This window comes from Austrofundulus limnaeus, unplaced genomic scaffold (assembly GCF_001266775.1).
Source record: "Austrofundulus limnaeus strain Quisiro unplaced genomic scaffold, Austrofundulus_limnaeus-1.0 Scaffold265, whole genome shotgun sequence".
NCBI lineage: Eukaryota > Metazoa > Chordata > Actinopteri > Cyprinodontiformes > Rivulidae > Austrofundulus > Austrofundulus limnaeus.
In genome coordinates, this window is record NW_013952667.1 from 273034 (window position 1) to 289285 (window position 16252).

General features: G+C 37.9%; 1 protein-coding gene across 1 annotated transcript in view; it reads right to left on the bottom strand.

The window, feature by feature from the left end:
* Positions 1–6553: 6553 nt before the first annotated feature.
* agtpbp1 (ATP/GTP binding carboxypeptidase 1) overlaps positions 6554–16252 on the bottom strand; it is a gene marked incomplete in the record, with an annotated part of 28823 nt that continues 19124 nt past the window's right edge. Inside the window, 8 exon segments of the mRNA XM_014020773.1 lie at positions 6554–8378; positions 12131–12282; positions 13268–13444; positions 13948–14079; positions 14595–14724; positions 14928–15108; positions 15230–15380; positions 15563–15707. Coding sequence (XP_013876227.1) covers positions 8207–8378; positions 12131–12282; positions 13268–13444; positions 13948–14079; positions 14595–14724; positions 14928–15108; positions 15230–15380; positions 15563–15707 — 1240 coding nt within the window.

A 16252-nucleotide genomic window follows, 5' to 3' on the forward strand; every position in this document is an offset into this window, starting at 1 on the left:
CATTAGCACCTCTAGTTATATATTTACTGAGAAAAATGGTGACGTGTTCAATACTTATTTTACCAGCTGTAAGGGGGGTTTCTATCTCTTCATCAGCATTTTTATTTTCCACTTATTTCATCTTTTCATGACTGTGAAAGATTCACCTCATTTTAGCCTTTTTTCTTGATTTATATTTTTTACTCTCATTTGTGTGAACAAGTTTTTATTATTCCTTAAGTTATACACAGTCTAACTTCTTCTGCATATTTTGTGCCGTTTTGGCCCCTTGTGTATTAGAACATTCTAGTAGGTGGGCACTATTGTTTTATTTCTCTACTTTGTTTATTCATTGGAATAAATGCAGGTATTTTTAGTTCCATTAAAAAACATTGGTTTTTTTACATCAGCTTCAGCATACTTGCTCATTTAATTTCTTATGCTACTTTTAGCCTTCAGCTATAGAACTTTTTAAAGGTTTTTGCTACTTTTATATTGTGTTCGGCCTTTTACTACTTTTCGATTGTTATTAAACTTTCGCAATACATTATGCTTAATTAGCCTTTTTGTCTTTTTACTAAGCCTGTTACTGCTTATAGCTAGCAATTTGCAACCTTTAGGTTTTGGTTTGTGTTTTTTTTAGCATTCAGTCAGAGTTCTGATTGTTTCAGCTTTAAAAGCTCAGTTTAGCTTCTTCAGCAAATCTCAACAGTCATTTAGCACTCAGCATTCACATTACATCTTCTGTGTGGTGTCAAATCAAAGACATGAAGCTGTTCGAAGAGTTAACTAAAGCAGGTAAGATACTATTTGCTCATAACTTAAAAACGCTTCAAAAGGTCTGAACTATCCTATTGAGGCATTCCATAAAGACCTGTCTTCCTTACACCTTGTCAGAGACTTCAGTAAAGCGAGTCGGCAAGGTTATTGAGGATGAATGTGTGTGCCTGTGTGTTGTGCCATCTAGTATCTCCAGAGTTCTGTCTACGGAGCACTATATACTTCCTGTTTCCTGCTTTGTCGGCCAGTGATAACCCGATACACCCTGGAGAGAGCTGTGGGGGCAGCATTTGGGGAAGTGGAGGAGAAGAGGCAAAAAAGATGAGAGATTAAAAGAGACGGGGAGTAAAGGAACTGTTTGAGATTCAAGAGAGCTACAGTGTCAAACAGGTTAAATTAAAGGGCTGGCTTTCATTGAAGGAATGCACATCGCCCGCTGCCTTTGTCTGAAACTATCATCTTAAGCTGAACAATAACAAACCCATTTTGTTAACTCTCATACATCACAAGTCGTTACGCTCAGAATGAGTGACCCATTAACTGAGCATTAAAACACGATATTTGGATTTTTCGGGGCGAGAAGATGCACGTTCTGATGGTTTCCTCGCTCCGACATTAGACGCCGTGTCAGCGGGTTTGAGCCACCGTTTCATGTGTCCAGCTGCTGAGGACACAGCGCTGTTTGTTATTCCGATTCTTTCTAATTGGTGTCAAGTCTGCCCCCATTTGCATGTGCACACCGAGAGGACATCTCATTGGAGGAGAGGTGGGAATGGAGCTGGGCTGAAAAGCATCCAGCGAGCGAGGAGGACAGCGTTGTATAAAAGGGGAGACTAAAAGGAGGAATGAATGAACAAACAAGTGAATAACAGACGGGATGTGAGTAAGTGCTTCCAGAAAAATCAGTCTCTTTGGTTGCCACGGCAACGAGAGGTGCAAGTTGGCTCTGCTCCCTATGTAACCAATTATGTGTGTGTGTGTGTGTCTCTCTCTCTCTGTGTGTGTGTCTACTATCAAGGACTATTGATATGCAAAAGAGGAAGCAGGTCCACGTGAGCCTGTGTGAAAATGTTTGCAGGGCATTTGATTTGAACATGATGYGTTTGCATCTGTTCTTTGTGACAAGCTGTCTCCTGTCAGCCCCACGAGGAGCAGTTGTTTCTCCTGTTTGATTGCACACACAAAGCCAACAAACCTCGGCGTTTCTGCACCGTCGTGTTTGCTGACTGTTTACAAAAAGCTGCACAAAGGGCTCGAGAGCACGATCACAAGTGGCTCCCTGGCAGGAGCTGCAATCCACTGCGCCCTGTTTACTCCAAATGACTCCTTACGCTCCTGTGTTCTTGCATTTTTTTTTATATTTGCTACACCTGCACTGATTTAGACGCAAAACTAACGGTTTATTATAAATACAACAACATTACCATCTCAAGTCCTTCTGCACGTTTGGCTACGAATCAGTTTTTGATCATGTTTTGTGCTTTTGTTCCGTGGCGTTCTGTTGATGTTTAATTTATGCGTCACAGTTTGACTTTTATACCAATTTACAAGCAGATGCTGATTTATTATGGATAAAACAATTTAATTCTAACTGTTGGGAAGTTATAAAATGTTTAATTTAAAGCTGAAACACTGTGGCAAAGCTCTTTTAAACATTTAGCAACTTTTAACATWAAGTTTGCATATTTACTGAATTACACTGCAGCTAATTTGTATATTTTCCCATTTACCTCCGCCAAGGGTGAGGTAATGTTTTCGGTCGCGTATGTCTGTCTGTCCGTCTGTCATTCTGTCTGTGGACAAAATTACTCAAAAACTTGTGGAGTGATTGTCATGACATTTTTACCACATGTGGTTACTGGCTCAACACACCTTTAAATTTTGGTGATGTTCTGGATCACGATGCGGATACAGGAATTTTTTTCTTTTAACACTCTGAGACCGGCAAAGCTGTGATGCTTTCACAGGGCGTGGGTTTCAAAGTTTCCAGCAGGTGGCACTGTAGTATTGGTGTGCCCCTTTGTAACTCTATTACAGGATGGGGGAAATTGGTCTTGGCGGAGATTTGCACTCTCCAAGTGCTTCTAGTTTTTTGAATTAATTTCCAAATATGCTTTCGTTTGGTTTATCAGTAGTTTTTTTATAAGCTTTTATGGGCGTTTTGTTTTAGGATTGACTTACTTCCTTCTTTTTGTCAACCTTTGTTTGTAATATTTTTGTTGTTAACTTTTAAGTCCTGTACCCATATAGAGGCAAATTTAAACTAAGTATTTGTAACATTTCTTTGAATTTGAGAGCCACACATTAAGCTTTTTACCTTGATAATTGATTTAGCTATTTTTTTATTAAGGAATAGAAGAGCAGAGGGATTAATTATAAACAGCAATATGCACCCTCACAAATGTTTTATCTAGACAACTGTCATCCTAGGATGTGTGCCATTACTTTTAGTTGTGTTTCGTGTTAACATGGCGATGTAAATTGCACAAAACTATTTTCAAAAAGCCTCATAGGAATACACTGAGCTCAGCTCTCAGTTGAAAAAAAAAACTGTCACACTCTAGGTGGAGAGTTCTCTGGCTTAAAGCTATTTCTTAACAAACAACTTCTTCACACAGCCACTTTTTTTTTTTATCATACGCAGACAAAACATAGGCAATACTGTCTTCTTTCAGACAATATTTCTGGTATTGCTGTAGGACAAATAGTTTTCTCTCAGATGACAGAGTGGTGCCAGTTCTCATCCTRTTCTACTCCATGTTAAATTGTTCTCGTGCTCCGGTTCAAAAGCAAAACAAAGAGTTTTTTGTAATCTTAAAAAAAAAGTTCTATAGATTAAAAGTTCTTCTAGTTTCTGAACATTTTTATTTGGACTTTGGCTGCTTTTACCATACATTTTATTGTGTGGTGGCTCACGTGGTAGAGCTGATGCCTCTCAGTAAGAAGGTCGCTGGTTCAAATCCTGGCCCATTCTGGGTAGAGTTTGTGTGTTCTGTTCAGGCATGCGCAGGTTCTCTCCGGGTACTCCGGCTTCCTCTCACAGACCAAAAGCATGACTGYTRGGTTAAWTGATAACTCTAAATTGTCCCTCAGTGTGAGAGAGTGAATGGTTGTTTGTCTCGTTTGTCTCTATGTGTGGCCCTGTGATGGACTTGCAACCTGTCCAGGGTGTACCCCGCCCCTCGCACTGTAACGGCTGGATATGAGCACCAGTGACCCTGAAAAGAATATGTGGATATGGATGATGGATGGATTTTATTGTGTGTTTTTGTCAAATCAATACCAGGTAAAATTTGTTTTGTTGAGAAAAGGAGGTGAAATTGAAATTTGTGACCAAAACTTTAAGAAATAAAGTGCTCACTGTCATAATATATAAAACTGTGTTGTTCTAGCACTCCATAACCACTTTCTTTATTATCATGATTCTTTTCTTTATCAGAAATATAATTTACCAAAGTTGGATGCATATCCAAGACCATTCAATAACAAACAAACGAACGAACGAACGAACGAACGAACGAACGAACGAACGAACGAACGAACAAATAAAACACAGATTGACATCATTTATTTGCTCTTTCATGAATATTCATAGGGTCTGTATTGCAAAAGAGCTCAGTGAAGTTGAAATTGCTTTATGGAAAATGATCTGATAGATAAATAAATAAAGCTGAAACAAAACCTTAGCAGCACAATTTTTAACCATTTAGCACCAAAAGGGCCCTTCTTACTATTATACCATGTCGTGACTTGGGCTGCTGATTTACAACCAAATCGAACTCACACAGCTCTCCTCTCCTCGTGCGCTGCTGTGACACACAGCCTTGTACACACACGGCTTTGTCGGGCCCTTCTTTGTGAACTTGTACCTTTTCAGGGAGTCATTCTTTCACTCTGTGGGACCACCAGAGAGTTAGAGAGGCTGCCAAGTCAGACTCTGGCACTAATTGGCTACACTATTAGACGCCCACAGAGCCACACTTTGACTACAGAAATGAGCTCATCAGTGTGAGGATGGAGATCGGGCACAGAGCCTGAGAGAATGCATGGGACAGGGGGAAAAGCTGGGCGGGGGGGGAGAGGTGGGGGGTTTCTAATTAGTGGTCTTCTAACATGAGAAACCTACAGGAGCACTTCAAAATCCTCAACCCTCTACAACTCATTCTTACACACACACAAATAAATAAATAAATAAATAAATAAATAAAACTTTGACCAGTCTACTTAGTAGGTTGTTTGTGTCAGGGGTTTGAGGGAAGAGGGTGGTCTTTTGTTTGATGCACTTGAGCTGCTCTGATTGGCAGCAGGGACAGGAAGTGAGGGCGTGGAGGCTTAAAGCGGAAAAGAGCTTTTCTCTCTGCACTGCCTGAGATTAACATGCTCCTCCACCTCTCCAAATACCTCTCGTCCTCCCCTGTGCCTCCACCCGGCTCTCTGCGTCTTCCTGTCCACTTACATCCATTTGCACGTGAGCGGCGTTTCAACTTATTTTCAGGAAGTTTGAGCTGGCTTTTTGTCACCCCTGCTTTATGTGTTTTTCATTTCCTGAAGAGCATAAGAGTAAGTTACTCAGGGCACTTAAGCATTGGAGGAACACTGCTGAACAGCTGCTTGCACAACTGTCCCACCAAAACGGAGTGACTGAATGTGCTTATTTGTACAAGACGGGCTTTAAACTCATCTAGATAGATTTGCTGATAATTGGAATGCCGTATCTTTATGGGTTAATTGTGGTTTTGTTATCACTAAGCCATTACTAAGCTGCTGAGAGAATGTCCTTTGGACGGATTAGAGAAAGCAGGAGATTCCTGGCAAGTCCCTTTAGCTCTGTGTTCAGAGCCAAAAATGAAGTATACAAAGAAAACAGTACCTACAGCAAGCTTGGTTATGGCCTGGGGCTGCATTTCTGCACCGGTCGCTGGATGTCATGAATCTGTGCAGGGTACCAGGGAATCTCAAGACTATCAAGGCATTCTGGAACAAATGACAGCTTGGTTTCAGTGGCTGGTTATGGGTCCTCCAACAGGATAATGATCCAAAACCCTCAACTAAAACATCCTATGATAAAAGTAAAAAAAAAAACACTGGACTATTCTGAAGCGACTTTTTAAGCCCTGGTCTAAATCCAGTTGAAGGAACTGAAACACGCAGTCTATAGATGAACACAAAGCTTAAAGACAGCTGGAACAGTTGACATGAGAGGTGGGGGAATACCTGTGGACAGGTGCAGAAGTCTCAGAAAAAGTTACAGATATCACTTGATCTAGTGATTGCTTCAGTTCATAAATAATGATTTATATTACATAATTTTTTTCTTATCAGTACTTTTGTCAGTTTTAGTTTCAGTGACCTTTGTGGGATTTTCCTTCTTCGACAAAAGAGTACAAATTTATCCATGTCTGTAATATTAAAGGCTATTTTCTGCAGGAAAAACACCTATATTTACCTGAAAGAAAAAGACTTTTGAAAGACTTCAGAAARCCTGATGAAGAAACCACTTTAAATAATTACAGGAAAGTCTGACTGCTTGGAAACAGAATCTAAAAAAACTGAGGGATGACTCAGTAGAATAATGTCACTCCAACAGCTAAATTAAAAACATGTTTGCAAAGTTTTAGATGTTTTCTCCTCAGGTTTTTGTGCTTTGTAGATTCTTCAAACTCATCTCTAGCTTTGGAAGAAAAAAAAATACACAAGGACAAAAAGGTTTGTATTTATAAAGTTGAGGATTTAAGAACCACATTATGTTTAGCTGTAAAACATTCAGGTGAGAAAAATGAACAAAATGCTGCAGTTTCTTTTGTTCACGATTTTATTTCCCAAGCCTTTTTACCTTCAATTTCCTGCCACACAATCAACTTGAAACAAAGCTACCATTTTTGCTTGTTTTCTGCCAAACAACTTAAAAACAACCAGATACATTGTAAACATAGCTTGCTCCAAACATAAGTATAATAGCACACATAGTTCCCATAAAATAACAGAAAAACAGCTAATTCACATTGTGCACGCACATACACACAATAAAACTGTTCTGGGTGTGTGAAATGTAAAAGGACATGAAGCCTAGAAAGAAAAAAAACAGGAAAAGGACTAAAAAGATTTAAGAGAAAAGAGGAAATGGAACATTTTTAAAAAGGAGTGAAGGAAAGTGACAAAGCATAATCAAATTGATAAAAGCACACTTTAAGAGCATTAGCTGAGCTGAATAATGGAATAACTTAAAATCCTGGACACACACACAGTGCTTTCACACACCAAAAATGACTCATACAAACATGCAGGATGCATCTCAAAAACTRCATAAATTAGGAATAATTTAAAATAGATTAAAAAAAAGCCATGCACTATCTGTACAAATTCAACAAAAACACATTTACATAAATTTCTAAGCAGAAATTAAACAGTTCATACTCGATATACAGCACCACCTGTTCTTATGCACGGGACTCTGCAAATTAGCAAAACGTACACACAGAAGGAAAATAAAAACTGTAAAAGGAGACGAAATTCCAGAAAAATTGTTGAAACAATACAGCGATGAGCTTTTGTTGCGCTCTGAGAACCTCAGAGTTTTACGTACATTTTACATCCATACAGTTTGTTCAAGTGTATACTCTTTGTACAAAAAGTGCAAATAGGGTTTACTGGTCTCTGACACTAAAGCTTTTAATTCATCACTAAACGTTCAACACTGCTTTTGAATATTGTCGATTTATAAATGAAGGGAACGCTGACAGAAGATGTGGATATTGTACATCTACTCTAACTGTGAAATAACTAAGAGTCTGGTAAGCCGGGGTTACTCAGAGGTGTTTACATTTATAGTGCGTGTAGAATACAAGGTCCATTTTCGTTTTACATTCATGTGATATAAATATTTGTGACTTTTGGATAAAGAAAGGCAAACAGCACACTAGAGATTGCAGCAAATGCAAGGTGGTCAATGAGTGGAGAACATGTGAGAACAGGTGGTTTTCCTGTAAAGACATCAGATGTTTTGTCAGGAAGATAACGTGGTTCTTTTAGCTGATCAGAGGAGAATCACTAGAAAGGATGTTTTAACTAATGAGAAGGGTTAAAAACTTAAATGTTGCCTGCTGCCTGAGCTTGAGTTGTTTATATGTGAATCTCAGAAGCTACAGAAGCTTTGTGAGGTCTATAGTTTATGAATCTGAATCGGTACGGTGACATGGTGGAAACATTCACTATAATATATTCTGATACTTAAATTGATCTGAGGAGAAAGGCAGGCGGTGTTTGCACCTTTAGGAGCAACAAGTCAGCTACACTGAGCCGACATGAATTCAAGTGTGACTCTAGCTATTCATCTGTGAGAAGTGAGGCTTCTTTCTGTTTCTCTTGTGAAATCTTTTAAACTTTGTTTACTTAATGATCCAAGCGCTGACTAGTTAAAAGGTCAACCTGGCAGGTGCAAGGGTTACCACTAATCCCTGTGGTTGGTTTCAGAGTCCGACAGCGGCTCTAAATTCTCCTGAACTTCGCAGCCAAGTTCATTTTCAGGCTCCGCATCGTCATCGTTGCTCTCTGCGCTGTAGTCTATGGCCTCCAGAAAGGAGGGTTCATCCTCCTCCAATACATAGGTAGTTGTGGAGCTGCTGAAAAACAAAAACACAAACAAAAAAAGGTCTTTACTTTGGGCTATGTCTAACAAGATGAACATTTAACTATTCATTCATTAAAACAAAAGAAAATATATTTACAATCAAAAAACACAAGTCATAAATAAAAATGGAAGGAAGCAGAAAGAAGAAAATCTTATATTTGCCCGTTTTTTTCCCTAAAAATTTAATTCAAACATAAATCAATCCTTCCCAAACAATAATTTATGTCAACAACACACAACAACAAACCTTTACCACTCTCTTAAATAACCAAACTTTTCCAGCAGTTTTAACATTGATCGAGATTATTCCAAAGTCGTATTCCTTGAAATGAACTACTTCTTTCTTAACTAGTTCGAAATTGTGGTTTTAAAAAAATCTCAGTTCCTTTAAAATTATAGCAACGTTCTCTCTAAACAAATTTTGATTGGATGTTTAAAAGGTAAGATGTTTTTGTGAGATTTATACGCAAACTGCAAGATATTATAATCAGCCAAATAATTAAATTTCAATAAATTCAACTGGTAAAATAATATATTTGAGTGAATGTAATGTTTTCCAATAATGATTCTTACTGCACTTTTTTGTAAAAACAAATAAATAAATTGTATTTGTTTTATATGCTTTTCCTCAGACTATAGTTTAATTTAAAAAAAGAGTAAAAGATAACTAAAATGCATTTTTAAAATGGAAAGGGTTAAAACCCAAAGAGTGGTTTGTTAAAAATGCAAACCAAGTGGAGTGTTTGCTCTATGACTGCTGTCATAACTGATAAAAAGGTACTACAGATACTTATTAGACAGAACATCACTTAAGAAATAATTAGGCTACCCATTTAAAGCACAAATTGATATAACAATCATGTCAGTGAAACATAAAGACAACATCCGATAGACACAGAACACAACTCCATAGATATTAACAACGTTTTCCATCATAACAAAATCCAGTCTGCTAACAAACGGTGCTTGTAAGCTCTCACCAGCGAGGCTGTTTTTTTTTTTCCTATGGGTCTTAATGGTTAAATGGTTGCTGGTTCTTTGAGGTTTTAGTGGCTTTAGTGGGTTTTTAATGGTGTTAATGGTCTGAAATGTGATCCAAGTGAGACAGTCGATCGGGGGCTCAGACAATGAGCTCCAACCGAGCTCCACACAGTGAGAGTGCATGAGAGAGGCAGAGATACAGAGAAACTGTGAGTCAGTAAATGTACAGTAAGCATGTGTGTGTGTGTGTGTGTGTGTGTGTGTGTGTGTGTGTGNGTGTGTGCAATGATAGACAGAAAGTAGTCCAAACACATTGTGAAAGTTGTTTGTCAACCATTACGGGGCATTTTAAGAGTATCAAAGTGATTTAGCGTTCCCAGGATTTACCAGCTGCGATCGTTTTCTTCAAGCCTGCATATAAATTCATATAAAAGCTTTAAAAAAAAAAGCTGTCAGTAAAATACAGGCAGTTTAAAGATGTAGATGTATTTTTCTTTCTTTCTTTCCGTCTTTGACTCGCACTGAATTCACCCTTCTACACAAACAGAGATGCCTTCTTATGGCTACAATCATTGTTTGCATGCACTGGTAAAATGGTTAAGTGCTATCATAAAACCATAACTCAGGGATGAGAGCATCCAGTCCCAGAGGGTACCCACATGAACACTTTTGGAGTCCCTTAATGATCAAAACACATCAATAATGAATGAATATATTAATATAAGAGTAGAGTATCTTAGCAAGAAAGACAGACTAGGAAAATATCAGCAGAATTTTGTCAGCATTAAGCGAGTTTTGTGCGTGAAATCATTCCTTTTTCCAGAGAAGAGACTCCTGACAACCTCAAATAAAAAGAAATGAAGATAACCTCTACGGTCACAGCGTGTGTTGGACCAAGTTTAATAATTAAGTGGCAGTGCTGAATGAAGAACATCCTGCCTGGACCACGTTTTTCTTGACTAGCAATTTCAATCAAGGCGATTAGATACCCTGTGAAGCTCTGCTGTAAGTTCTTTTATAAAAAGGATGAGTCGTGCTGATTCCCTTTCTAAAGCCTTTCTTAAAGCGTGGAGGAAGTAGCTAAATAACTAGATCCAGCTGTCATTCTTTTAAAAGAACATGTTTTTAGATACAGTTGGAGAGAAAGGATTTAAGTTCTGTTTTGTGTCTTAAAAAAACTGCAACTTTCCCATTTTGAGGATTTGTGTTAACTTAAAGAAGTACAGTACTGTAGCTGGAAAATTGAATCTTTTTTATTTATTTATTTATTTATTTTATTTTATTGAGGTCATCATAATGAGGAAAACTAAAGAATAAACCAAAGAAACAAAAATGCAAAAACAGAGGTAGAGACAAAGATGACACTACAAAGATGTGCATGTCCTGCGTACCCAGATAGGATAACTTTGTCATATGGCTAAATTATGAACACGGTACAGTTGCTTTTTACAGACTGGTACTTAAGCTTATAATAGCATGCAAATTTATTCTGGCAGGCAGAGGGGGCAGGCTAGTTTACATGTTCAACGTCCATTTAATCCACACTCTGCAGCCTGTGTGCCGACCACAAGACGTGGCCCTGAAAACTTCCACAGGGGAATCAAACTGATAGAATTCCAATAATGTTCACTGCAGCACTGCATAAAAGCAGGTCGTCATTTACTTCCTCAAAAAAACACAGTGGCTGCAGTTACAACTCCCACATTACTGACCGTACAAACTATAACTGAGTTTAGACTAAAAGCACCCCCACCTAACCACAGAAGCCTGTACACCCAGTGTTGATGTTGTGCCTTTTAGATTAGAGGCAAACACACAGGCAGTAAAATACTCCAAGACTTTCATTTTAACTCAGAACAACAGGAACCACGTGTCGTTGTCAATCTGATGTTAGGACTTTTTCTGTTCACAGCTTGCACAACAACACATCTTCAGTGATCTTCACACAAAATAAAAATGACCACCACAGCTTCATCACACAGTCAGCTGAGGTTAAAACATCAGGACAGGAGACTAAAATACCCTGAATGATGGTGATTCAAAAATTAACTTTTATCATATCAGATGAAAATACAATAATTACATATTGGAACAAATCGTGACCATGTTTTAGATGCAATATGGAGGGGAAAAAGTATTTAAGTGTTCTGAGTGAGCACATCTTTCCTGACTAAAATATGCAAATTGAGACTTTAAAGCTTTCTGATTTACTTTTAGTATGCAGAAATAAAGAAAAACAAAACAATTTTTATTTTACAGATTTTTCATTAACTTTGTTCAATGAAACAACAAATTACATCTCTTAAACTATACTCCCTAATTAAGTTCTGTGCTGGTTTTAAATATGCAATTTAAAAAATAGGGTTTTGTTCATTGGATGAACTCAAAGCTTCGTTCAGTATTGAACTGGAGAACCTGTGAGCTGTGGGACATTCTGTGAATCCTGCTTCCTGTGTTTCTGAGCTGCTTTTTTACACAGAATAAATCAGAAAACTTGCTGCTTATTTGGAGGAACACCAGGTAAGAAGGTTGGCTCTGATTGGCTCATTTGCATTTAACCTTTTTACAGACCATCAGAGAATGCAGTTTAGGGAAACATTGGTAATATTTTTGTTAACATTGCAATATATCTGCATAAATATCTGTAGAACTCATTTCTGAACTGGAATGTTGTTCAGTTGTTAAGAGAATCTCTAAGCTCCTACATAAATTGTGTGTCCTGGTATAAACAAGTGTTTGACTTTAAAAGACCCTTACACAGACCTGACTGTTTTTGTATGGGTCCCAATGATATCGCTCTCCAAATCCAGCAGATGTTGATGATTATGAAGCCCCGTCAACCTCTTCAGCCTCAGCAGGGCCACACAGAACTGCGCTCCCATCTCCTCCAGCTCCCTGGTGCCAATTTGAAGCCCCTGGAAAGAGCACGCACATCAAAAAGAATCAACACACATTTATGTGTACGCCAAAAATAACTCGCACACAAAATGCAGTCCATGAAGTTTTACATGCTTTTAATTTCAGAGAGATGTTTTGAAAACACTGGTTCAATTTGAAATCTAACAACTGTGGGATTTTACAGCTTGGCCTCACCCAGATGATGGAGTCACTGTCCGTTTACAAAAAGTTCAATTCCCAATGCAGCAAAGCATTAAAGAAAATCTTTTATGCGGAAACATTAGTTCTCAGAAAACACATGCACAAACACAAATGCACACAGCTTCAAACCCAGGAAAATCTGTCCAACATTGTTCAGTAATACAAGCACAATGACCTGCAACCCCATTCTAACCTGGCCTTGAACTCAACCCGTCCCCAGAATAATAGTTTTTATTCCCCAAAGCAGAACTAAAAACATCTAAACTTGGCCTGTCCAAATCAAATACATATATATGCATCTAGAATTCAGTAGACAATAGCGCCTACACATCTTGCCAAATATTTTCACACAGAATGACGAGGACCTCCTGAACTGTAAATATATTATTATATTGACTTTGGCTAAATTCACTGGGAAAAAGATCAGCTGGGATGGAAAACATGAAGGAAGGGGGAAAAGGAGATGATGAAGCCAAAAAGGAAGCAGAAAAATGGACAAGGACAAATGAGAGAGGAGAAAAACAAACATAAATGCAACTAGAGTGCCACCTGGTGGACATGATGTAAACAGGGGTAACTTTTACAGTTTATGTTAAATTTTAATTAATTATTGTTGTTTTACTAAAGAAAACAACAAGAAAATGAGCTTGATTTGTTTTTATATTTTTCACACTATGATTTTTTTTATATTATATGACATTTATTGACTTATTTACAGTTGAATCTGGTCAAAAGACATACTAATTTTTAGACTATAGTGGTAAATTTTTCATATCAAACAAACAAATTCTATACACAAACCTTATATTTGCCCTGGTCACAGCCACACAGTGTGCTTTCCATTGTGTAACTGCGCTGCACTCCTATCTCCCTCCATACAACCACACGGGCTGTCGACTCTTTGGAGCGCTCGACAACAAAACTGGAGCTCCCCATGCTGAAGGCTGGGGCGATCTGGGATAAGATCTTAGGAAGCGTCTGAAAAATATAAACATTTGTAAATGATTTTATGTAGAAGAGTTTTTCTGGGTTAGAGTTTTATTCCCTGCAAACAGAGTTCAAAAATAACACAACTGAAATCATTTTGTTGCTCATTGGCTTAAATGTTTAAAGCTACATGTTAATTATTTCTGCTAATTAAATTTATTCATTGATGGGGTTGTTCTGGTTTTCTTTAGAAAAACAAAACTTGGACTTCTTGAAGAAAGAATGAAAATGCAACAGTACAAAACCTGTGGATTTAGTAATGCTATAAAGCTACAGAGTTTAAATCATCTTTTTTTTCAATAAATGTTTGCTGACACATCTGCAATATGATAAATCTCAAATTTTAATCATTTATATTTTCTCTCAGAGCAGACTGGTAGAAATTCTTCGATGATAACTAAGGGTAGCCTGATAGTAGAAGGTATKATTCTGTGCCTATTTATTACTTTCATTGCATTACAAGCACAGTTTGTGCACTGTGTGTGTATGTTTACCCTGTATCCAAGATCCTCCTGTAAGTCACTCGAGCTTGCACTAATGTTGGACTGCCACACTGTCTCCTTCAAGCTGCAGCCGTACATGAACACATTCTTCTTCCTGGAATGGCCATGGTAGTCGCAGAACACCTGCACACAAACAGAACAGAAGCAGAGGAAATTGTGATGCATATTTTGTCGATTTTATCCACAAATTCTGTGATGTTTCATTAGCAATGCAAAAACTATGTTAATAAATGCTAAAGGGAAACTATTTACAAGGGAATGCATGATCAAARCAAAACAAATTGTTATAGTTTTGGCAGTAAAAGCCAATAAATTGTGCCTGTCATATTTTATATTGTAAACAAATCTCCATTTAAAGACATCCCACTTTATCCAACCTGCTGACACAAAGTGTAGAACAGAGGCCAGCAGAGGGTGTTGTTTGTGGTGAATGCATTCATGTCATAAAACTCACATTGATTTTTAGAAACAGTGGGCATGCAGCCAAATAGGATGTGCAGCTGATCAAGAGGAACTGACACCAGAATTAAGAGGTTAATGAAAAACGATGCTGCGAAGTGGGGAAAATAAAATAAAATAAAAAAGAGACAAAAACACGCCCCCAAATTAATTCAAGCGCAGTTAATTAGAAGTCATACCAGTGGGGACCTTTGCGTGTATGCAAGGTACTGCAGCAGGCTCTTAGTATGGTAGATGGTGGGGTGGAGCTCAGGATTGGGGTTCTGCCACTGGCGGTTCAAATCCTCTCCACTCAGAGAACAACGATGACTACAGCAGAAAGGAGATGGAAGAGGGGGAGGACACAGAGCGGAGGATAAACTGTGTGACAGCTGGAGAATCCTTCCAGACAAGATTTCAAGTGTGTAAATATACATAAAGCTGTGACTGCTGTGCAGGCGCAGGTACTGGAGATGAATGAATACTTGAAGGTTGTGAGTGTGTATAATCTCATTCTGGCCCTTTGAACTTACTTTCCGTTGACAACTCCATCAGGGTTGAGCATGGGAACTATCTTGAAGATGTAGGCCTCCCTGAGGCTTGCTGCCAGTGGGCTGGAGCCCATCAGGAACTCCAGCGTGCCCTTCATTACCCAGCTGGCGTTGGTCTCCCCAGGGTGCACTCGGGCTGACAAGAAGATCAACGGGCGATTTCCTGAAGGGGAAAAAACAGAAAAGTCAAATAATAAACATATGTTAAAAAATGCATTAAAAATTCCTCTTTTTTAAAATATTCTATAGTAAATACATCCACAGGTCAGCAGGCAGTTACTTACTGAACTGACAGATGTGATCAGAGGACTTGGACTCGGGCATGGCAGTGATGGTGAGAAGAGGACAACTGTTTCCTCCGAGGGTTTCACACAACACGTCCTGTCTCAGGTAGATCTGAGGTGTCCTCAAATCCTCCAGCTTAGTGAGATGCATCTGAATGTAAAAATAAATGACTTCAGTGCTTTATGTAAGGCGGAATTTTCAAGCACTAAATTTAAAGTCTTTATATGGAGCCTATGATGAGATTTGAGGTTTATGAAGTTAAACAGTTTAGAGGTCAGACTATCAGAAAATGAAGTGCAAAAGCACAAAAGACAATGGCATAGTAATATTACCTTCAGAGTGGAGTATGTGTAAGGGTAATGGTAGGCAAAGTAGCAGACATCGTCCTTATGGCTAAAATTTATGCTGAAGGTCGTTGTATAATAGGATTTTCCTTTCTGTCCACCAGCTGCAATGGAACTCCTTGCAAAGTGATTCCTGTGAAGAGAGAGGATCATTTAAAATTTTACACAAAAAAAAAAAAACACACACAAACACTGAAAGGTTAATTTATTCAGTGTACTTGCATATTTCTCTAATTCTACCAAATCCAAATTTTTATAATTTGGTGATAATTGTGCCAAATAAGTATTAAAACAAATACATGCATAAAGTCAAAATAAATTGTGTACCACCATTCCTACTTTTTAAATTTGTTTATATTTAGAAGGCATGTCTGAGAGACTGTAGCAGAGAGCCACTTTTAAAAGATCATTTAAAACAATAGAGCACTTAGTCCATTAATACAAACTCATAACAATTTTTGTCAATGCAGCAAGCTATAAAATATATTAAAGAGTAAAGTTTGTGCTCTACCTCTTATATATAAAGTATAATACCATAGAAGACCCTATTAATGCATTAAATTGATCTTATCCCATGAAGTTATGACACTAATTGTAAAGTTTTTATTTATTTATTTATTTATATACAGCAGGTAAAATAAGTATTGAACACGTCACCATTTTTCTCAGTAAATATAT